This window comes from Pleurodeles waltl, chromosome 2_2 (assembly GCF_031143425.1).
Source record: "Pleurodeles waltl isolate 20211129_DDA chromosome 2_2, aPleWal1.hap1.20221129, whole genome shotgun sequence".
Classification (NCBI taxonomy): domain Eukaryota; kingdom Metazoa; phylum Chordata; class Amphibia; order Caudata; family Salamandridae; genus Pleurodeles; species Pleurodeles waltl.
In genome coordinates this window covers 719,593,070-719,617,657 of record NC_090439.1, presented here as the reverse complement: position 1 = coordinate 719,617,657, position 24,588 = coordinate 719,593,070, and the positions used below count along the sequence as shown (strand labels likewise).

The 24,588-nt window shown below is 46.0% G+C and overlaps 1 protein-coding gene across 5 annotated transcripts in view; it reads left to right on the top strand.

Annotated features, from left to right (window-relative positions):
- The window catches only part of CPA6 (carboxypeptidase A6), an 825,999-nt gene that overhangs the window by 775,070 nt on the left and 26,341 nt on the right, over positions 1–24,588 (top strand). For all 5 annotated transcript variants that reach the window (XM_069220294.1, XM_069220296.1, XM_069220298.1 and 2 more), the window contains one exon: positions 14,518–14,602. In XM_069220294.1, the coding sequence (XP_069076395.1) occupies positions 14,518–14,602 (85 nt within the window). The remainder of the gene's footprint in view (positions 1–14,517; positions 14,603–24,588) is intronic.

Here is a 24,588-nt window from a genome sequence, read left to right as displayed (position 1 = left end):
ATTTGGTAACACGTGTTGATGTTCGGCGCAGTTCATTCCACGCTGCTGAGCATACAATTGTGTCTACTGTAATGGTTTTAATTTGATTATTTAATAATTCAGAACTGATGGAAACTAGAGAGCCACGAGGCAGCGAAACATCCCGTCTCGGGTGTCTTTCAGCTCTCCGGAGCACCAGGGCATGTTTTTAGATGATGAATGTGACTAATTTTGGAAAACCACAAATTGAGGAATGGCCCCTGCAGGAAAGCCTTTCCGGGGTCCAACAGCTCTCCTGCATGATAAAGGGTGCCCCCTGGACTCATCGCTGACTATACTTACTCTTGACTAGGGGTGAGTGACAATAAGGCATTAGGGATGAGGGGGAGCCGGGCCAGTTAGAAGGAGATGGGCAGGGCCTAACAGAGGCCCCCGTAGCCCCTGTGGTGTGGATGTGGGGGTTGGGCAAGCTTACCTATACCAAAGGGGCCCCCGCAACCCCTACTGATGTGAGTGTGGGGGTCCCTTCAGCATATGTTGCAAGGAGGGGCTCACGTTTTCTTACACAACTGGAGCTTTGGTAGGTCCAGTGCGCAGGAAACAAAGGGTTGATGCACAGGGACTGGTGGCAGAGCTCACTTCAGAGGGTTTCTCTAATGCCTCAGCGTAAAGGGACATCCCAGTATTGGAACTAGCAGTGTGCCAGATGTGCCACCCCTGCCCTTGAAAGGACAGGGGTCACAACACCACAAGAAGTGTCACACTGTCATATTGACATCGGTGAGAGCATGCAAAGGCTCAAAGGGATGCAGAAGACCTCTGGTTGCTCCTTTCAGTGACCTGGGCCTGAAAAGTGTAATTGGCAAATATTAACATCAGTTTCAACATTCCATGCTTTGCAACCACAAAACAGTTTTAAAGCACTTGTGCCTACCAGTGCAAGTTGCAAGGGGAGAGGAACCTCCTTTGGCTGACCCCTTTCCTTTGAAATTCACAGTGTGCTTACTGCAATTCGTTAAGATGTTTGCAAATTCTGAGCAGGGAATCGGGGTCCATGACAAGGAAGTGGAGCAGGTACATTTCATGGATACCCGGCCACTGACAGGATGTGAAGCAAGTATATTCTGAGGGAAGCAGGGTAATTGATAGGTGGATTGGGGTGGGGCAGGCACATATAGCAGTAGCCACACCAAGCGGAGCAGGGGAGGAAGGGCAGACACATAAGGATTGCTGTGACAGACAAAAAAGAGACTCCCAGGGAGCCCCATCTGCATTTGTGAAAAGAGCTATGGTCGTTGAAATGGCTCCTGCAGCAATCAATCACTAGTTTATGCTTAAGACATGCAACAGCAGGTTGCACTTCATGGCACTGTAGTAAGGTTTATTATTACTCAGCTCAATGATGTTTATGTTCTCAAACTTCGAAATGTGAAAGGTTGTCAGCCAACTGGGATCATCAAAGATCATCTTTTTACCTTACAATATTAAGTTTCTGTGGCCCAAATTCGCATGTCCACATGGCCTGTAAAATATACGACTTAAAGGTCCCTTATGCAATGTAATATCAGTAACAGTGTGCTGGGTATTGTACCCAAGTGGTGAACCTGAGAGACACTGATGCTGGCTTGTTAGAGTCTGACTGCAGTTCTTTGGATTCAGGTTCCTGCTTTCTTGGGCAAACTCAAGTACACCCGAAACATTGCTGACTTACTGTAAATGCCACCAGCCTTCTCATAAAGGGGACGGTACTGGAAACCATGAGTGTAAAGTCACTCACCAGTAGTCATCTCACTATGGGCCCGATGTACGATGCCTTTTTGTGGTCACAAAAGGCAAAAAACGCCATTTGCTACGCAAAACGGCCAGGTACTATGCACCATTCCTATTTTGCAAGACGGTATGCAGTTACCGACTCGCAAAATAGGGATTGTGACTCACAATTAGGAAGGGGCGTCCTTTCATATTTGAAAGTCGCAGTGGTATGTATGATTGTTTTGTGACCATGAATGCGGTTGCAAAACAATTGCAGTGAACCCCAAATTGGTGTTAACCCATTCGCAAACAGGAGGGAATCCCAATGGGACCCCTTCCCCTTTATGAATGGAAGCAAATATATTTTTTCAGAACAGGCAGTCCTATGGACCACTGCCTACTATGAAGAAATGAAAAGAAAACTTTTCATTTTTTTGTTTGAAATGCATCCCGTTTTCCTTTAAGAAAAACGAGCTGCACTTAAAATAAATTTGCTTAATTTACAATGCAGTCACAGACATCGTGGCCATGCTGTGCCCAGCATAAGACCATCCCTGTGAGTGCAGCCATTCCCAATGGGGATGCAAATTGCGACCTACCTCATGAATATTAATGAGGTAGGTCTTTTGCAACCCCATTGGGAATCGCTAAATGTGTCTGAGACACATTTGTACATTTCATTTTGTGAGTCTCTAATTGCGATTCACAATGAATCACAATTAGAGACTTGCAAAATCAAATGGTAGAACAACTGGCACCATAACTCTCACCTCACATCAGAAGCTGTTCACTAATACTGTCCTTAATTACATAGAAGTTATATTAACCAACAACCATATCACATATTTTGCTGGGCAAGGGCCAGGCAATGGTATCATGCATATGTAAGAGTGGGCTAGGTTAGTACACTGATCTTGGGAGAGTAACTAAAAGTAGACAAATATTGAAGCAATTCCTAATTTATCAATCATTTAGGACTGGATTGGTCTCACTTGACTTTGTGGATCTTATCCATGGATGGCATCAAAGGGGACAAAATCATATGCATGACAGGATAGAGAAGTGATTTCTCAGAGACTTGAATTAATAAACCCCTTAAATGCCAGTGTGTCTCCGAAGTCCTGAACGAGAAATCTTATTCAATATTTGAAGAGAATTTGTATAAACATTAATATTTATCGTACATGTCCATACATCACTATGGCATGCTGATCACATTTGTATGACACACACTGTAGATGCCAATAGAGGTTACCATTCCTGTGTTTAATTAACTGCACACTTATGACTTGAACCTCTGAGAAACACAGCTTCTGATGGATACAACTACCTGTGGATTCCTCACCTCATGAATACTCCCATGGCGCCAGCATTCGACGGAAATCTTCTTACTAGTCTCTGCACGTCGACGAGGACGTCACTGTCTCGCACGCGACGCCGTCTGACGTCATACAGGCAATAAGAGGTCCTCGACGACGTGCGGACGTCAGTTCCCTTTTTTCCGTGCATTCGAAACGGTTATCTTCGAGGGAGCAACTGTTACTCTTGCGGTTACAGTGTATATCTTGCTGCGTACTCTTTCTCTGTGGAAATAATGTCGCAGAGAAAGTCTGGATTTAAGCCTTGTCGTGAGTGTGGAGGCAAGATGTCGGTGACGGATCCTCATTCCGATTGCCTTTGGTGTTTGAGCTCCGACCACGACGTCTCGACTTGTGATTCGTGTCAGCACATGAATCCGAAGGCCATTAAAGAACGCGAGGCGAAGCTGTTTATGGCCAAGTCAAAGGAGAAGCATCACAAGAAAAAGTCTTCTCCAAGACATCGGCGTCATCGAGACTCCCGGCGCCGTAGAGAATCTCGGCGTCATTCAAGGGAGGCTCGTTCCAGGTCTCCGGATCGGCGCCGGAGGACATGGGAGGTCAGCCCCACGGTGACGCCGCATCCTTCGACGCCGTTGCTCTCTCCGACGTCTCCAACTTCGCCTGGACAGGCGTCGGTGATTGAGGTATTGGAGCCTCAGGTGTTTTCTCCGGCGCAGACGCCGAGGCCGGCGTCGGGGTCGCCTCCGAGTCAGGCACCCCAGTATCCGGCTTTTCCCACCCCTGGAGCCGATAGTTCCGCATTCTTGAATGCGATGTATGCCATCTTACCAACAGATGGCTCCAGGGGGTGCTCCGGCTGGGCCTTTGGCCTTTTCTTTGGGTGATCCTGCGCCTCTTCGGCCGGCACCCTTTATGCCCTTTCTCCCGTTTGGGAACGTGGGCTCGGCGCCAGTGTCGGCGCCGGTGGCCGCTCCGATGGCTTCGGAGGGATTGGCCCCAGGGATTTCCATCCCGTCGACTTCGAGATTTCGGCCTGTGACTCCGGTGGGTCCATCCGTTTCATCTGCTCTTCAGTCGGCGCCGAAGTTACCTGTGGCGCCGGATGCGGCGTCGGTGGCTTCGGAAGATCGGCGCCGATCTCCGACTTCGGCGGAGGTGTTGTCGACTCCGCGGATTGAGCAACGACTGCATTCAAGGAGGCGTGCTCTCCGGTTACTAGAGGAGCAGGAGTACCAACGAGCCCTAGAGGAAGGAGAGCTAGAGGACTCGGGTGATGGGCTGCGTGGACTGGAGTCGGCCAGTGGGCTGGACACTTCCCCTGAGTGGGACCTTTCGTCCCCGGGGGAATATACCGAGGAAGCTGCTTCCTTTCATACAGTGGTACGGAAGGCAGCTAGTTTTTTGGACCTGCCTTTGCCGGTGGTGGAGGCGAAACAAAACCTTTTGACAGAGGTGTTGCATCCGGCCTCAGCCGCGGCGGAGCCTCTATTACCTTTTAATGACGCTCTGCTGGATCCGGTTTTAGAGGTGTGGAAGAAGCCGGCATCTTCCCCAGCAGTTCACAGAGCCGTGGCCAGGAGGTATCGGACGGCTCCAACTGATCCTGGTTTCCTATCTAGGCACCCTACGCCGGAGAGCTTGGTTGTGCAGGCCTCCTGTTCGTCCAAATCAGCGCCTGGTTCTTTCCCGACGGTGCCTGGGGACAGAGACTCAAAAAAGCTAGAGGCGCAGTCGAAGAAGATTTTTTCGTCCTGCAGTCTGGCGTTAAAAGCCACTAATGCGACCTGTATCCTGGGGAGGTATATTCATGCTCTGATGGATGACATCTCCTCTTCGTTTACAGAGCTTCCCCAGGGTCTTTTGGATCTTGTCTCTGATGCCCAGGCTGCTGCGACCCAAATTATCCAGACGGGACTGGATACCACCGACTCGGTAGCCAGAGCAATGGGCACAACTGTGGTGGAAAGGAGACAGGCCTGGCTACGTAACTCGGGCTTTTCGGCAGATGTACAGTCCACATTGTTGGATCTCCCGTTTGATGGGGACAAACTGTTTGGGGCTAAGGCTGATTCGGCCTTGGAACGTTTTAAGGAGAGCAGGGCCACGGCTAAGTCGTTGGGACTCCAAGCTCCTTCTTCCACGGCCTCTTCCAGATTCTTCAGGAGGTTTCGTGGATTTGGGCGTGGCTCTTCCTCCTCTTCCTTTCGGGGAAGATATCAGCAACCTGCCTCTTCCCATCCCTATAGATCTTTTAGGGGGAGGGGTAGGGTCCGCACCAGGGGAGCCTCTCAGCAGCACTCTGCCTCTTCCTCATCCTCTGGCGGGGTGCAGCAGGGGAAGCAGCCTTAGGCTTCCACCATTTCCCACTCACTCCTCTCCTGTAGGGGGAAGATTACAGCATTTTCTCACCAAATGGGAGACTGTTACGTCGGACACTTGGGTTCTCAGTGTTGTGGGAAAAGGCTACACCCTTCCCTTTCGGGAGTTTCCGCCCCTCATCCCGCCCCGCCCTTCGTATTGTTCACAAGAACACCTCCTGTTGCTAGAACAGGAGGTAGAAGTCCTCCTTTTAAAGGGCGCGGTGGAGTTGGTCCCGGAGCAGGAAAGGGGTCAAGGAGTTTACTCAAGGTATTTCCTGATTCCCAAGAAGGATGGTCGTTTGAGACCAATTCTGGACCTGAGGATCTTGAATTGGTTCCTCAAGCAGGAAAAGTTCAAGATGCTGACCCTAGCACAGGTGCTTTTGGCGTTGAACATGGAAGACTGGATGGTGTCTGTCGACTTGCAGGATGCTTACTTTCATATCCCGATACTCAAGTCACACAGGAAGTATCTCCGGTTTGTGGTGGGATCGCAACACTACCAGTTTGCGGTCCTTCCGTTTGGTCTTACTTCAGCACCTCGAGTCTTCACGAAGGTGATGTCGGTGGTTGCGGCAGAGCTCAGAAGGAAGGGGATAGCAGTATTCCCTTACTTGGACGATTGGTTGATCAAAGCCAAGTCCCCGGAGCTTGTGTTGCGTCATCTGCAGTCAACAACCCAGTTGTTGTTCGACCTGGGCTTTTCGGTGAACGAGCCCAAATCTCACCTGGAGCCCTCTCAGCGCCTCCTGTTCATAGGGGCAGTACTGGATACGACATTGGGTCGGGCCTTTCCTCCGCCTCAGCGGATTCAAGATATTCAGGATTTGGTTCCAATGTTTCGAAATGGAGCGGTAGTTCCAGTCCTCAAGGTCCTTCGTCTGCTCGGTCTTTTTGCCTCCTGCATTCTGTTGGTCACGCATGCTCGCTGGCACATGAGGGCTCTTCAGTGGTGCCTCCGAAGGCAGTGGTCTCAACACAGAGGGGATCTAGAGGGTACTGTCAAGATCTCCAGAGATGCTGCTGTGGATTTGAAGTGGTGGATTGCAAGCAACAATCTTTCACAAGGAAAACCGTTCCAGCAGTCGCCACCAGTGGCCACAGTCATAACGGATGCTTCCACTCTAGGGTGGGGAGCTCATCTGGGGGATCTGGAGATCAAAGGTCTTTGGTCTCCAGAGGAACAGATTTTTCACATCAATCTGTTAGAGTTACGGGCTGTACGTCTGGCTCTCAAGGCCTTCCTCCCTTCCCTTCGTGGTCAGTCGGTACAGGTCCTAACGGACAATACTACCACGATGTGGTACATAAACAAGCAGGGAGGAGTGGGGTCGTACCTTCTCTGCAGAGAAGCTCTTCGACTATGGTCCTGGGCAAAGGACCATCGGATTTGCTTGATAGCAAACCATCTGGCCGGAGTCTTGAACGTGCGTGCGGACAGTCTCAGTCGCCACTTCTCGGCAGACCACGAGTGGCGTCTCCATCCGGATCAAGTCCGTTTAATCTTCCAGAAGTGGGGGTTTCCTCGGGTAGATCTGTTTGCCACTCGAGAGAACGCGCATTGTCCGTTGTTCTGCAGCCTTCAGTATCCGATGCAGGAAGCGTTGGGGGACGCGTTTCAAATGACCTGGTGCGGCCAGTTGCTTTACGCGTTTCCTCCCATACCCTTGATTCCTCGAGTATTGAGGAAGATTCGCCAAGACCGGGCTCTAGTAATCGTAATAGCTCCGGATTGGCCAAGGAGGGTGTGGTACTCCGACCTTCTCCAACTCTCAACGTGCCCGCCGCTCCGTCTCCCTTTCAGGGCAGACCTCCTCTCGCAGTCGCAGGGGCAGGTTCTACACCCCAACCTCCAGAGTCTGCACCTACATGCCTGGAGATTGAACGGGGCAACCTGAGTTCCTTCTCTCTCCCGCCTGAGGTAGTGGATGTTATATTAGCGGCCAGGCGACACTCCACTAAATCTATCTACGCTAATAGGTGGTCTAAATTTGTTGCGTGGTGTGGAGAGAGGCAGATTGATCCTTTACAAGCTCATCTATCGGACGTTTTGTCTTTTGCTCTATCTCTGGCGCAGAAAGGTTGTGCAGTGGCTACCATTAAAGGTTATTTATCGGCCTTGTCAGCCTTCATATGTCTTCCAGACCAACCATCTTTATTTAAATCCCCTATTGTTATCAGATTCTTGAAAGGTCTTCTAAATCAATATCCTCCAAAGCCATTCGTTATGCCGCAATGGGATTTGTCTTTAGTCCTGACTTTCCTTATGGGGTCCCCTTTTGAACCTATGCATTCTTGCCCCTTGAGGTATTTGTTTTTAAAAACAGTCTTCCTGATAGCTATAACATCAGCAAGGAGAGTGAGTGAGTTGCAGGCCTTATCAGTAAAACCCCCTTATACAACTTTTTATGGGGATAAGGTGGTGTTGAGGACCAAGGCTGCTTTCCTCCCGAAGGTTGTTTCACCCTTCCATTTGGCTCAGGCAATTACTTTGTCCACGTTCTATCCTCCGCCTCATCCTTCCAAAGAGGAAGAAAGACTGCACCGTCTGGATCCAAAGAGAGCGTTGAGCTTCTTTATCGATAGAACAAAGGATTTCAGGCTGGAGGATCAGCTGTTTATTGGATACGTGGGCAAGAGGAGAGGAAAGGCAGTCCACAAGAGAACACTATCCAGGTGGGTTGTTCTTTGCATTAAAATATGTTACTCTTTGGCAAAGAAGGATCCTCCTGAGGGCATTAGAGCTCATTCCACCAGAGCTAAGTCGGCCACTTCGGCCTTAGCCAGAGGTGTTCCTGTGGTCGACATCTGCAAGGCCGCAACTTGGTCGTCCCTTCACACTTTTGCAAAACATTACTGTTTAGATTCTGAGGTTAGAAGGGACGGCCATTTTGCACGGTCAGTGCTGCAGGATTTCTTGGTTTGACCATTTAGGCACCCACCGCCGGGCGTGGTACTGCTTTGGGACTCTATTCATGAGGTGAGGAATCCACAGGTAGTTGTATCCATCAGAAGAACGAGTTACTTACCTTCGGTAACGACTTTTCTGGTGGATACATTAGCTACCTGTGGATTCCTCACGGTCCCACCCGCCTCCCCGTTGCCTTTATGGTCTTGCCAAGTAATCCTTGAGTGCGCTCCTCTTGATCTTTGAGGGTGCAATAGATGTATATATATAATATATTTATATATATATATAGGTATAGGTGTATATATCTTTATGTATATACTTGGTGTGTGTATATATTTTAAAAGAAAGAGTTTTATATATATATATATATGTACATAAAAAAGATTTACAGTTATTCATACAATGTGGTGTATTTTTACAATATAATGGATGTTGCTTTGTTCTTTCATTGCATTGCCTGGTTGTTCTCATGCACGTAAAAAATGATTGGTACTGACGTCCGCACGTCGTCGAGGACCTCTTATTGCCTGTATGACGTCAGACGGCGTCGCGTGCGAGACAGTGACGTCCTCGTCAACGTGCAGAGACTAGTAAGAAGATTTCCGTCGAATGCTGGCGCCATGGGAGTATTCATGAGGTGAGGAATCCACAGGTAGCTAATGTATCCACCAGAAAAGTCGTTACCGAAGGTAAGTAACTCGTTCTTCTCCTGCATTGGATCATTAATAGATTCACATACTATTTGAATATGCCAACATGTCAAGTTGTAAATAATTGGTAAAGAGTTGGAACACTGGACACTTAGGGCCAGTTGTATGTAGCTTTTTCTCATCGCAAATGGCCCGACTCGCAAAATCGGGCCATTAGTGACAAGAAAAATGCATTTTAGTATGTACAAACCCTATTTTGCGATTCGGTTATCTATTTACCAAATTGAAAAATAGGTTTGCGAGTCACCATTTGGAAGGGCAAGGGTATGCCCAGACGTGGGTCCCCTTGCTCACTGTGCCACTGGATTCAAGCTAGCCTGGCTGATGAAGTGTGATACCCTGAAACCGGTCCCAGGATGCTTGTTTCCGGTCCAGGGAGGACCTGGCCTGGCAGTTCGGGCTGGACTGTTCCCATGGGGAACAGGGTCAAGACTGATTTGCATATGGCTGGATCCAAACTGGGGTGGCATGGTGAGCAAAAGAACAATGGATTAAACCCAGATCTGTGACTGGTCTGAGGGGGTGAAAAGTTTCAGCACTCGGTCCATCATCCTTTTGTGTTTCTAAAGTATAACGCACAACTACATTTCTCTATTTTTGTAAGCATATTTAAAATGCTACTTATTAGAAATTCAATAACGTTTCAATACAGACTATTGGTTTCAAGTCGAAAATTATACAATTATGTCAGATAATTCTTCTAACATTTAATTAAAGTTAAATACCACCTATACCAAAGTTACTGTCTCTTCCTAACTGCGAGTCGCAATGGTATGTATGATTGTTATGTGACCATGAATGTGGTCGCAAAACAATTGCGTGTTAACCCATTCATAAACGGGAAGGGGTCCTAAAGGGACCCTTTCTACTTTGTGAATGGAAGCAAAAATATTTTTTCAGAGCAGGTAGTGTTCCAACAGACAGAAAACTTTTCATTTTTTGGTTTGAAATGCATCCTGTTTTCCTTTGAGGAAAACGGGCTTCACTAAAAAAAAACTGCTTTATTTAAAAAGCAGTCACAGACATGGTGGTCTGCTGTCTCCAGCAGGCCACCATCCCTGTGAGTGCGGCCGTTCCCAATGGGGTCGCAAATTCCGACCTACCTCATGAATATTGTTGAGGTAGGTCATTTGGGGCCCCTTTGGGAATTGCAAACAGTGTACTTAACACTGTTTTGCTTTGCGACTCGCAATTTGGGATTCCCAAATGGATTGCAAATTGCGAGTTGCAAAACAAAAAGTCGTACATTGGCCCTTAGTCTTGCAGCAAGAATGACAGTTGTGAAAGGGGATTTATTTATGGTTGTGAATGTTCAACTATTAAAACTACATTTTCAAGCGCTATGTACACAAGTCTAATTTTGACAGTATGTAGTAGTTCATTAAATTTTATTGTCACCCTTGTTGTAACTTTCCAATTTCCACGTAATATTTACCTGCAAGACAAACAATCTAGATCCTAAAACAGAGCGAAATGGCTTCATCAATTCTAATTCCTCTCTATCTCACCATTCACTAATTTTCCACTTTCTCTCCGACTTCTTCTACGTCTCTTATTTCGACCACTGTCTACCTCTTTCTCTGCCTTTGGTATCTTTTAGTTTCATGTCCCTCTCCTTATGTCACATCACCTTTTCTAGTGCACATCCCTCTCTTCACTTTTTTCTATAACTATCTCTCAACCTCTATGTACCTACCCAATTTCTCTTTGACCACCCTATCTTCGTCTGTCTCTCATCCCTTTGAAAACCTCTCTCTCTACCTCACAGCCTAACCAGTTTCTCTCTCTATCTCACACATCTGCACTTCACTGCTGTTTCCACCTCACTGCCCTGTATTTCACCTCTATCAACTAAACCTCTCACTCAATATCAAATCTCTTCATCTCACGCCTCATCCTCCCTCCATATCCCTATGCTTCATCTCTCTTCGCCTCGCTCTGACTTCACTCTCTGCTTCAAACCTTTCTATCTCACTGATCTTTCTACCTCATCTCTCTCTGCTTCATACCCCTCTCACTATCTGCTCTCTATTCAACCCCTGCCACTCTCACAATCTAGCCTTTCAATTTACATCACAAATCTTTCGCTACCTCACCTCGTGACCTCCCCCTACCTCTTACTACCACCTCTAACTCACCTCTCAAATCCTACTCCGTTCTCACTGCTTCTTTCTACACATCTACCTTTTCCCTATCATTACTTCCTATCGCTCTCTCATCTCACTCCTATCTCTCTCATCTCACTCTGTAGTGTCTTCTCTATTTCAACTCACCCTCCCTATCTCACCCTTCCCTCTATCTTTGTATCTCAATATACCTCTCTACCTCACCTCTTTGCTGTTACGTCTTTGTCTAACTCACCACTTTCTATCCCAACCTCTCTCTGTCTCCCACTGTATCTACACCACATCTCTTTCTGCACCTCATCATCTCAGCTTCAGCTCTCTACAATTCATATCTCTTCTACCCCTCAAGCCTCTCTTGCTAACCTCTCCACTTTTATCTAGCCTGACTTCCTATTCCTCAGTTCTCGTTTTCACTCTGTTCACATCACCACGCTCTCTCTACCGTGAATCGTTTCGTAGTTCTTTCACTACCTCATCACTCCACCGGGCTACATCAACCCCTGTCTGCCTGTGACTCACTTCTCTTTCCACCTAACCTTTCCCACTCACCCCTTAGTGTGTCACGCCATTCTTCCTCCCGTTATATTCTCTTTTCTCTATTTCTAGCTCTCTTCACTTCACTGTGAAATCATACCTTTCTCCCTGCCTCTCCCTTCTATCTGTCTCTCACCAGCTCTCTGTATCTTTCTTTCTGGGCGCCTCAGGTTCCCTCTGCCTTACATTATATGTTTGCTGACCTCACCTATCCCTCTATTTTGTCTGTGTCTCCACCTCCCATCTTTGTCTACCTCACTTATCTCGTACTACCATTCTCTAAATCTTTCAGGCCTTTTCCTGTCTCCTGCCACCACCAATTCTTTTAGCAGAATCGGAGTTTACAGTCAAGCCAGAGAAGTGCACACATAGACAGAGGAAAGGAGGAAAGAGGCAGGGGAAGAGATTTAAGAAGAAAATGATCTATGTTCCCGACCTGCCTACAGGCAGATGAGACACCTTTGAACTGATTCTTCTTTTGCCAAGGCTGTGCCCGCCCTAGGAACAGGTGGTTTGCCCCCATTTGCAGACAGAGTGGCCCAAGACAGTGCCTTACCGCCCTCAGGCTGCTGTGCTGTGTGCTGAAACAAATGAGGCAATAGTGTGCATGGTAGCCAGGTCCCTACACTGGAGCTGGATCATCCGTTCAAACACTATTTCCTCTCAGTAGCCTGTTGTACTTAGTGCCTCAAGTCGATACACAGGGCCCCTTATCCCAAAGCTATGTCCTGGGGAGTTATATGTGTTTATATGGCTTGCATATTTTGCTCTGCATTTTATCTTAAACCACATAAATATGCTATCATGTTTTGTTTCTGAGAAGATGTGGGAGAGGGTGTTATATGTGTCTTTATGGCTTGCATATTTTGCTCTGCATTTTATCTTAAACCACATAAATATGATATCATGTTTTGTTTCTGAGAAGATGGCTCCATATGGAATTATTCTAAATTGGCTATGTACCCTAAAGCCCTGTGTTAAGTTTTTTTTATATATTTATACGTGCTCTTATCTGGTCTGATCTTTTGTGTTGTACTTTACTTTATCTATATACATATGCTGCTATACTCCGCAGAATGCATGGTTCTACTTGCAATCATTTTAAATGAGCTGTTTGCTGGCTTATGTAAGGGCCTATCTGTGCATCCCAGAATGTTTTAAGCTTTTATGATTGGCCTGCACTGCCTATTGTGGACTTTTCTTGATTATTATGCGGGCCAATTTTTCCACTCTGTGAATATGTATAGCTAGGTACATGCAATTCTTTTGTGTTGCCTTACACTCTTATGGTGTAGTCCAATATTAATTTGTAATGTTATTAGCCTTGCTTTAACCTTTGCCACCGACATTAAATTTACTATTGAATGGCATATTTTATTGATTTTACATATGTTTTATGGTGTATAACCAAAATAAAGTAGTTTAGATGATAAACAAAATTACCAGCAACAATGCCACGTGTGAAGGGGCATTTATTTGTGATTGAGGATGCCCAGCAATTAGGGCTGCAATTTCTTGTGCTATGTGCGGAGGATTTATTCTAATATTAATCACTAGTTAACTAAACATCTATCAAATCACCCTTACTGTGCCCATCAGATAATGGGAGTAACAGGACAGTAATGTGTAGATTTAAGAGCCCCTAGCACCTCCTTGTGCAATATTAGCATAATTTTTTTACGCTAATGTGGCCGAGCAAGGCCAAAATCGCAGCCCCAAATGTACAAAGTGGCGCAATGCATGCATTGCAATGCATTCCCCTGTTAGGGGATGGGCGAAAAAATGGTGCAAATTTTGCGTAATTTCTTTCGGCACTTTTAACGCCTGCTCAGAGCAGGCATTAAAAGGAGCCATGCCATTGTTTACAATGGGCCTCAATGGGATTAGCGTCAAAAAATGTTAAACTAATTCTGCTCTGAACTAGCATCAAAAATACTGATGCTAGTTTCCTAACTACTGCCATGGTGCACCATATCTGGCGTTAGGGGAATCTACGGAGCGCAAGAAAAGTGGAGCTGCGCTGAGTGGAGCGCCACTTTTAGAAAAATAGGCCCTAAATTCCATATAAGATACTACAGCTGCAGAAAAGAAAATCTAGATCAAAGTGGAAAATGAAATTACTTTTCCAGTGCCTGTTCGAGCTATCTTTTGGTAGTAATTGACTGTGGTAGGCAAGGCAGTTTTAGCTTTTGACTGGTTCTGCATACCCCCATTTTAAAAAATGTAATGTATAATTCCTCTGGTAAGTGACTAATACTCGCCGAGACGTAATTTGATTAGGGGTATTTTAAATCATACCTAAGATATGAATACGAATACAATCAGGGCTGCTCTCTCCTGCTGGTCCTCACCTCTGGGTAGGGAAATGGCTGATGAATATACATGAGCCAAGTGTGATTGTGGCCCCATGAGTATTGATTTAGGTAGCTGGCAACCAACACACGTACTACCCCCTCAACCCTGTGAAAAAGCATATGGATGAAAATTGATTTGTGCCGTTCCCAAGAAATTAGAAAGTCTGCACCACGTTTCCTAGTAAATCTACGAGTTAACCCGTGACCACAGCCGTGGTTAAACTCCAGTCTAGTCAAATTTAGTTTGCATGCATGTTACAACTTGATTAACTATCCTTTTATTGAAAGAACTGAAACACCAAAAGATATAATAATAATATCCTACATGATATATATATAAAGAGATGTCTATGAATACTATGAAACTAAATGGGAAGGCGAAATTAACCTATAATTTTAGGTGCCCGCTGTCAAGTGAATGCTGACTGGAGGTGTGGGAATTCTGATTGGTTTGTTTCTTACTCTGCAGGAATCTGCAGCAATTGACGCTGTACGTGCGCTTCGTTCGGCGTACGGTGTGAGGTACAAGTATGGACCCGCATCCAGCACTTTGTGTGAGTATTTCTTAAGTCAGCACAATTATGATGGTTACTTTAGTTTTTCCCGAAATTGAGCATTCATTAAGTATTTTAAAAAAAGGACTACCATTGATGCAAAAAGTGAGTCGAATCAGATACTGTGATCAATAACACTGGTCACGTTTTTGCTGCTCTCCATCACTAATGCTACTTTTCTTGTTGCCTAATGTTCGAAAATCAATCGTCTTGACACTTTCGATTTTAAGAAGGATGATCAACGGGACAGTTTCCAGAAACATTCAGTTTCCGGTACTTTTGGCAAAGAAAGGACTTCGTTTAATATTCTTGTTTATTGCCTCTTCTATAACACTCAATCTGCCTTTAGGATGCTCAGAGAACCTGGGAGTACTCCAGAGTATGGCGTGCTAAACCTTTTCTATATGGGTAATAAATATGGGCTTAACCGACCACGAAGAGGGGAGGGATTGATTTACTTATTTATTAATCAGACAATGTTGTATTCTTTGATTAGCCATTATTACTGATCTAATGATTTTAAATTGGTGACGCCAGTCTCTAATGAAAGAATAATATGTCCATCCCGTCTATAGAGCACAAGTATCTTGCTGCTGTAGATTCCCGTCTTGGCTGCTATCCCAAATCTTCAGAAACCTTTTCATTGAGATGTGGCCTAACTTCCTCCATCCTGCTCTTATTTAGGTTGACATCCATCCGTTTTCTCTTTCTCGCCTTGCATTCTGTATTCCAACAGAATTAAATTGTTAGCACTGTGGAAGGTGGCCAGTGTATTGTAATAGTTTGATTACCAACGGCTATGAGCTTATCTAAAGGCCACTGAATTGATTTACACTATTGATTAAAAATGCTGATAGATATTTTTCGTGATAGCTGACATTCAACTTCCATATTGTCATGATGCAATTATGCACATCATTCTAGATTGCATGGGAGCTGGAAATTAGCCTGACAAGCTCTCTGTTGCTTTTTTATTTTCTTATCTCTATTAATCAACCCATTCTCCATTGACTTTCCACTGATTTTCTTAACATTTCCTCGAAAGGAGGTGTTGTTACAGCTTTTGACTGCTTAATAATGGCTTATTGAGCAGTAAAAGTAATTAGAAACTTTATGTAGAGTAAAACTATTACATTTTAATGATTAAATTGTGATTGATGTGTCCATATAATGATCTAAGATAACTATCGCAGCTTCAGTAGGACATAAAATGCACGTGTCCATGTTCAGTCTTAGGCAGACTGACAACACTAGCTCGTGCAATGTGACTAGAGATTTCCTTTTGCACAGATACAAAGTGGTTGATGCACTTTATCCAGACCTACAGCATCTTTAGTGAAGATGCATAGACATGAGCTCCACAACTGGAAGCTTGTGTGTGTTCAGTGTTTGTGCCTCCGCTGGTTCAAAAACCGCCAATGGGTTCATGAGGGACCAAATAACAAAACTCCCACAGGCCTTATCTACACAACAATGTGATATTTTAAAACATTACCTTTTGCGGTGCCCAGCAGACCATACTGGTAATAGGTTTTTGTCTGCTATTTTTAGAAATAGCACTTAGGTAGATGAATCTCATGTCAATCTGTTGGGTACTGATAATCATACTTATAAATACTTATACTTTGATAAACATACACTGGATGGTGTCACCAGATAACCTTTGCAGGTTTTTGTGAGTTAATGGTGTGCCTTTATTTATCAGTGAATCCACAATTTTCTGACAGTGTTGTCTTCTAGTTTTGGTGTGCCGTGGAAAAAGATCCCCACGGAGAGCATCAGAAGTTCTACTCACTGAGGTCCAAGAGGTGAATGTCTATGAAAATGATTGGATACGACTACCCTCTTTATATTTTTGGGATACCACCGGAGTTTGCCATTTGGCTTACAGTTTCCACAAGCAGAGGGGTAAATGGAGGTTTTCTTTAGAAGGGTGACAACGGTGAATTATTTGAAGGCAGTTTGTATGCAGGTGGGAGAGGCTGAGGATTCCATACGGGTTCATGAGTTCTATAATGCGCCTGGAATGGGATAAATTCCTTAGTAGAGGAGGCAAGAAATCCCCTGTCACTTGAGAAAGACTGCAATAGTAGTGGTAAGACATTGGTATGCTGCAAGAGGACAGAGTGAGTATAGGAAGGACTTGCTAGAAGGGGCTGTAAAGAGTGGGCGAGGTAGGACAGTCTGGCAGAGAGCCATTCATGAGTATTGGATACCTATAAAAATTGTGCTATATTGGTGTTTAATTGAAATGTTTTCAAGGGCGGCTTTTTAACTTTCAATGTGGACTTGGTGCCTGTTTAACATGGTCCACTTATAAAAACGAGGTAAGAATAGGTTATGTTTTGACCAACTTTCCAAATTTAAGACAGGGGCATATTTATACTTATTTTGCGCCACATTTGCGTCATATTTTGTTACGCAAATTCAGTGCAAAACTAACTCCATATTTATACTTTGGCACTAGACCCATCTAGAGCCAGATTTATGGAGTTAAAGTCATTTTTTGGACGTGGAAACCTACTTTGCGTCAATGAGCTGCAAGGTAGGGGTTTCAGTGCAAACAATGACTCTATGGCCTTAGCGCCATATTTATCCCCCTGTGCTAAAATCACGCACGGGGGAGGAGGGGTCGAATAAGGGTGTAAAGCTTGCTTTGCACCATTATTTGACGCCTGGGTCAGGGCAGGCATTAGGGGACCTGTGGGCCTATTTCCATGGTGGAACACCATGGAATAAGCCCACAGGTGCCCTCCCCAGGCCCCAGGGACACCCCCACCCACACCAGAGGGACAGCGGAGGATGGGGGACCCCATCCCAGGTAAGTTTAGGTAAGTACAGGTAAGTATTTTTTTGTAACATGCCATTGGGGGCCCTGAAATGGGCCCCTCTACATGGAAATGGGTGCAATGGCCACACCCAGGGGACCCTGGTCCCTTGTGCTGGCCATTGAGGTGGTGGGCATAACTCCTGTCTTTTCCAAGACAGGAGTCATGTGGTATGGATGGTTTTGCATCAGAAAATGATGCTAGGCTGATTAGAGTCATTTTTTTTACTCTAACCTGCCTAACGTCGTTTTTTGGTTCAAAACCCCCTTCTTTCATACCGCCAGCCACACCTGGCTAACGTATTTTTTTTTTACTCTAGCCTACCCTTTGCACCGGCTTGCACCATTCCATAAATATGGTGCCCGACTGGTGTTCAGAAATGGTGCAAGCCGGTGCTAAACTTTTTGGTGCAAAACTGCGTTAGTGCAGTTTTGCACCAAAAAGTATAAATCAGGGCCTTATTTTTCCCTAATTCGGAGTGCCCGTGGATTTCATACTTTAGCTAATAACTCTGAAAATATTCACAACCCACCGAGGTGGCAAGGTAAACTTTTTGTACGTTCACTCTTTCTTTCTATGTTCTTAGACCATCGCAAAATATTGTTTTGTGTGTGTTAAGGGATTCTGCACATCTAATGATGCAGAGCTTTTGATGACATAATGTTGCACGTAAAGGCCCAAAGAAAGGCAATATGGTCTACTAAAAATGGGGGAAATTTGAGCGGTTCTTGGCACTACACTCACTACAGTCTGACTTCAGAGTTTTTGATCTTCTGGACACAGGCAAAGTTTTTGTAAGGCCCAACTGCAAAGTGTTCCAGTAATCAAGTTAGTTCTCTATCTAGTGTTGAACTACGTAGAGTCATTTGCTCTTTTTCCTCCAGAAAGTTCGCATTTAATTAAATAACGTGTTTTAAAAGTTGCATTTCCTATCTTGTTATAATGTGATTTTTCATTGTCAGGGATTGGTCTGTTTTGCTATGGACCAAAGGTGGGCTGTTTTAGTCCACTCAGTTGTCTGGAAAGTGGTGGCTAGAAGGGAGGCATTACCCCATTGAAGCCCACAGTTTTGCTGATTAGCTGTGTAGTTTATTTTAAATTGATTTCCACCATTTAGCCTAAACGTCTGTATGTAAAAACAAGAAGAATGTTGTGTTTTTGAAAATATTATTCGTAGATAAAAATGTCTTCATCACTTACGGGCAGGTATGTCCTTGCTCAATGGAGTGGAATGCTTCTTTCACTTCAGTTAGCACAAGTAGTCTGTTTTTGATTATGAATTTTTCATTTCTGATGAGTCTCTGGGAATTGTGAAAGTGGTCAAAACTCATCAACGATTGTTTAGTCGGAAGGAGTTGTCCAAAGATCAGAGGCACCTCGGGGCAAGGATGATTATTTGAATTTAATGTGCGCATCCCCATTTTGGGCTAATTGAATTTCAGTTTAATTTAGGAGAACATTGAAAGAACATTATTCATCGTGTTTTCCCTAAGGTTGTTTAAGTAGACTGACTGTCTCCAACAAAAAACGTGTTTCTGAAGTGTTATTTTACTCATTTGTTTTGGATACTTTCACTATATGGGAGATTGACACTATCTGCACCTGCATGCCACATTGCCACTTTTATTTAGAAAGGGATTACATTTTCATGTGTGACTGATTATTTACCAGTCGTGTAGCCTCTTGCATTTCATAACTAAGGGTTCTAGTTGTAATTGATGGTTACTGAGAATGCTTATGTGTGCCACACTCAAGAGTAGCACTGGTGGTGTGGCACAACTTATGAATTGTGCATTTAAAGACAACTGGGTACTGTTTTGTTTATAAACATACTCAGCCTCAATGTCCTTTAAGTGGGAGATGCATGGTCCATTAGAGGTACAGAAATTCTTTTTCTGACAGGATAGAACTTGTAACTAGCCTTAACATTTTCTAAAATCTCTTGTGCAGAATTTTGAATAATCTGAGGTTCATCTATATGTTCCTATACTGTAGGAATGGATACTGACGAATGTAGCCCTAAGGGAAATAGTATAGAAAAGAGGTCACATTTCCTTGGCAGAATGCTTAGGATTGTTATATGTTAATTCTGATGAACTGTATCCTCTTTTTTCAATAATGTCCAATATCTCAAATATTGTTCAATGCATTAATTTAGACCTTTTGCCTGTCCAACCACTTGACTATGATAACTAGTAGTCAGACAAACCTCCATATCCAATTCTGTACATAATGCAGATCTCACTTTTGAGATAAATTAAAAACCACTATCTGTTATCAAAACCTGTGGCAAACCATGTAATCAAATATGTGAAAAAAATTGTGCTAACTTTTTAGAAGAGGGGGAGCGTGGCCAAGATGGCAACCGCTTCAGATGCGATGCAGCCTAGCGAGCGCCACAACCAGCCAGCACTAAATCCTTCAGCAATCCTCCCCATTCAGCCTACAATTTAATCTGTAGAGAGCCTATTAATGGCACTACATATCCGCAACAGCCTGTACTTTTACAGCAGGCTCGCTCACGCAGTGGCAGAACAATGACTGGCGAAGACAGCCTCTGGTGGCGCGGGTGCAGCCCTGACTCTGCGCTGAACAGGTGCAGTGCCGAAGGTGAGCCTGGTACCGGAGGGCCATGAGGCAGCTGACACGAATGATCCCTGTTGCACCCCCAGGAGCCTGGAGTGGACCCACCTTGCCAGCGCATGCGGGTCTCCAGCCGGAGCACATGGGAGGAGCTGCTGGATAAAGACTCATTGGGCTGCTCGTCCACCTCTTGCCTGCGGACCTAGGGAGTTGCCGGCTGAGCTACTAAACCAGAGGGGGGCTGTCAAGGGTGCCTGTGTAGGCCACAAGACACCCCTGTGATACCGGCAATGCCTGGTTCAGCCAGGACCTGGAGGCCTGAGGTGAGAGCCCCACTGCACATATGTTGTAGGAGCACCCAAACTGTCTTGCCACCCTGACAACACCCTGGGAGGGACTTGCTGCTACTTGCCTGGGGGAAAACCACCATGCTTAAGTCGTCAGCTCAGCAGCTTGCACTATGTGCACACCTCGGGCCCGCTAGCCTGCGAACAGCTGAGTTACCCTTGCTCCTGAGGTGCAGCATACACTGGGTGCTATTGTGTGAGAGAGACAGCCGCCGCATCCCACATGTTATTTGATCTAGTGCACAAAGGGTTCATGCAAGCAGGATCTTGCTCGGCCACTACCAGGCATAACTAACTGCCACATGCTCCCTGGCTACACCGTGGATCCTTGGAACTGCATACATTCCACCAGCCACTTAATGACAGCAAGTGTTAGACACTACTGCAGGCCACGGGCCTGGCCCTGGTGAGACACTCCTTTGCTGCATGCTGGCCCCTTCACACCTGCTTCTGGGTTATACTTGGCTTGGTATTGTCCGCAACGTAACTCTGATGCCCTGGATTACCCTGATAGGGCCTCATGGATTACCTCTGCCGCGGGGGCTGGACCCTCCGCCTGGCAGACCACACCACTGACGACACCTGCTGTGCTGGCCTGCTGGGTGCCCTTTCCTCCTCCACTCCATAAGATGCAAGGGGTCCCCCTGATATTTTGGCCTCTGGTGTCTCCGGCCTGAAGTGACAGAAACTACGTGGCTCGCTTTGGGGCCAGCCCTTGCCAGACACAATGCCAGCTACATCCCTGAGACTGGCAGGCATTACTAACCTGCTGCACAGGGACCCAAATTCAAACCCCCACTGACAGGGACACCGGAGAGCCCTGTGAGTCACCCTGTTGGTCCTTGCTAGCAATTTTATGTTGCAGCCTGGGGCAATAGGGACCAGTTGCCTGCTCTGAAACACCGAACAGATAGCTCTCATGGGGTAACCAAAGTCAAAGGCGGCAAATGCCCAGCCATCGGTGGAAGGGCTTTCACAGCCCCGAGCTGCGTAATTATAAGATACAGACGCAGCGTCAACATCAATTCACGTCGATCTTGATAAAATTCTTGCTGCCATTGCTGACACTAAAGACACTCTTCAGCAAGATATTAGCACAGTGTCAGTAGGCCTGGGGCTACTACAAGCAGAACACCGAAAATTAGCTGACTGGATCAAGGAAGCGGAGACGACTGTGGAAGAATTGAAACCCGAGTATAAGGTGTTTTCTGCCCACTGGGCAGACCTGAACTGAGTGTGCATCTTAGAACACCAAGCTGAGGATGCCGAAGGGCATAATCGCTGCAATAACATCCATGCGGTTGGTATCCCTAATGGGTGAGAGGGGGATGAAATGGTCACTTACTTTGAAAGATGGCTCCGATCAGAGGTTGCCTCTAACTATCTGACTTTGTTTTATGCTCTAGAATGGGCCCATAGAGTACCAGCCCGACCACCTGCACCAAGAATCCCACCTCGCCCTGTAGTGGCTTGGTTATTACATTTTAAAGACAGAGACACTATACTACAAAGAGCACGGACCGAGTGTCGATTATAGTAAACAACAAAGTGTTTCCTGACTTCACGGCTGCTGTACAAACTAAGGCCCATATTTATACCTTTTTAGCGCCGCATTTGCGTCATTTTTTTTACGCAAAAGAGGCGCAAACTTACAAAATACAATTGTATTTTGAAAGTTTGCGCCGATTTTGCGTAAAAAAATGCCGCAAATGTGGCGCTAAAAAAGTATAAATATGGGTTAAAGTGTGCCTCCTTCCTGGAGGTTAAAAAGGCTCTCGGGGAAGACGTTCTACAATACTCCTTGCTTTTCCCTGCCAAGCTCAGAATCGTACTTGAGGAACCTGACAAGGCCTGAGAGTGGTTGGAGGCCAATGAAGCGGAGACCTCCTTGCCGACGGCCCAGACCAAATCAGCTGCTCCGGGCATAGACCCCAAAAATGCCCACGGAGCACTCTGAGGGGCTGATTGAGGAAGAAACCACCCCCTCACAAACTGAACAGGAGCGAGCTGCTTCATTCCAGGCTGTGGTACAACTTGCAGCATTTTGAAAGTCAGGCAGGGGATCAGTGGTGTCGGAATCTGGGACCTCTGTGGTGGATGGTGCCACTTTGCCTGTAGTGACTCCAGAGTTGGTGGGCTATTTGATTAAAGTACTGGACTGTTGTCAGGACGCCTGCCTGGCACTATTAGGCGCAAATGTATTCCTCCTGCCTTGCTAGACAGGGATGAATGGTAGGGTTCGGAACAAGATGGCAATCCTAATGTGGTTCCTATAGCTTTCTCTTTAGGGGTCTGATCGGGGCAGCTTTGGTGACCAAAAGTGAGTGGGGATAACTACTTGTGGCAGGCAGGTGTTGTGGACTGACTCGGGCTGCCTTCTGCTTTCCAGCTTAGCCTACCCCTCCCGAATTGGCCCATACCAGGCGACTGGAGGTGACCTTCTAATAACAATATTTTTACTTCACAGGTTTGGATGGCCAGCCGTTGCTTGGCTGCCCTTGGGATGGGAAGTTGGTAGTAGGTTTTTTTAATGGTTTATCACGGGGTATACGCTACATGTTGATTTAAGGGGAGGATTGGTTACGGGGGACCAGCGGAGGCGGACTACAGCTACGAAAATGGCCTGTGTAGATGCAAGATACACATCATACATTACCCTTTCTGACTTGGAATATCTGAGGAATGGGTTCTGCCTGTAAGCGCTATATTATTCATAAGTATCTGAGACGGCGGGGGGGCAGGTAGCCATGCTGCAAGAAACTCACCTTGCTGGGAGTGGGTGGAACATTTGAGGCGTCGATGCGTGGCCAAGCTTATGCTACCTTCTATTCTGCCTACAATCGAGGGACACTGATTTGGATTAGAGCGGGGACTCCTTTTTACCTCACACACTCCATCATTGACCAAAAGGGTCATCATTTATGACAGATGACCTTTTGTTAGGCAGGGACTTTAACTGTGTGGCCGATGTCTTCCTGGACCACTCCACCCCCCCCCCCACACTACTACCAGAGGCATTGTCACACAAGACAGTTGAGGGCTTTAATGATTTGCTTTGCTGATGGGAACTTTCAGACCCCTGGAGAATCCAACATGGTCCGACACCGGATTACTCCTATTATTCTACTATTTACCAACTCCGCACTCAGCTTGATAAATTTATCAGTTCTAACAAGCTTAGCCAATATGTAACATACACCGAGTAACTGGGTCTCACTGGGAGAAATGATTGCCTGCTACTTCGAACATAATGAGGGTGCTGCCTCCTCTAGACTACTCGAGTGGGAAGCCTTTAAGGTTGTAGTGAAGGGTCACTGTCTGGCTCACTCGATTCGGGTGAGGAAGGGATTAGACCGAGAACTGCAGACACTGGATAGCAAGCTACATGAACTAGACAACACTCTGGGCACTGATGGTGAAGCAGTACTTCATCTCTGGGAGGCCTCAGAGTGATCAAATGCCATCTTAGATCGTCTGTGCTGTCATGACTTTTGGAGTTATGCTGCCAAGGCACATGATGAGGAAGGACAACTGGGCAGACTTCTAGCCTGGTTTATCCACCCAGAATCACGTGGAACCTTTATCACTCAAATCCTAACTGAGAGCAGTACACCATTGTACTCCTCCAGGGCCATTGAACCACGTTCCAAGATTATTATGAACAGTTATACAGGCGTCCATAAGCTCAGCAACCAGAGGCGCAGGCTGCCTTTCGGCAGTGGCTGCCATTGAGAGAGCTTCCTCGTGAGTCATGAGAAACCTTGGGAGGGCCAGTGGCGGAAATCCGAATTGCCATCTGGGAAATGGCAACAGGGAAGGCCTCAAGCCCTGATGGTCTGCCCACTGAATTTTATTCCTCTTTTGTGGAGACCCCGAGCTCAGTTCTGGAGTTGTTTTATGCTGATTCTTTAAAGCATGGAGCACTACCTGCGTCTACACAAGACGCAGTTGTGATCCTCCTCCCCAAGACTAAGTTCCAGGGTACCCACACCACAACATTTCACCCACTGTCCATGCTTAACATGGACTTCAAAATTCTTAGCAAAGTTCTGACCCATCGACTGCTCCCCCATATGCTTGCATTGATTCATGAGGACCAAAACAGCTTAATTCCTTCTTGGAACACATCACGCAATCTTTGGCGATTGTACCATGTCCTTTATCACCCTGAGGTGCAGTTTCAACCGGAGGCCACTCTTCTGTCAATGGACTTCGAGAAGGCTTTTGA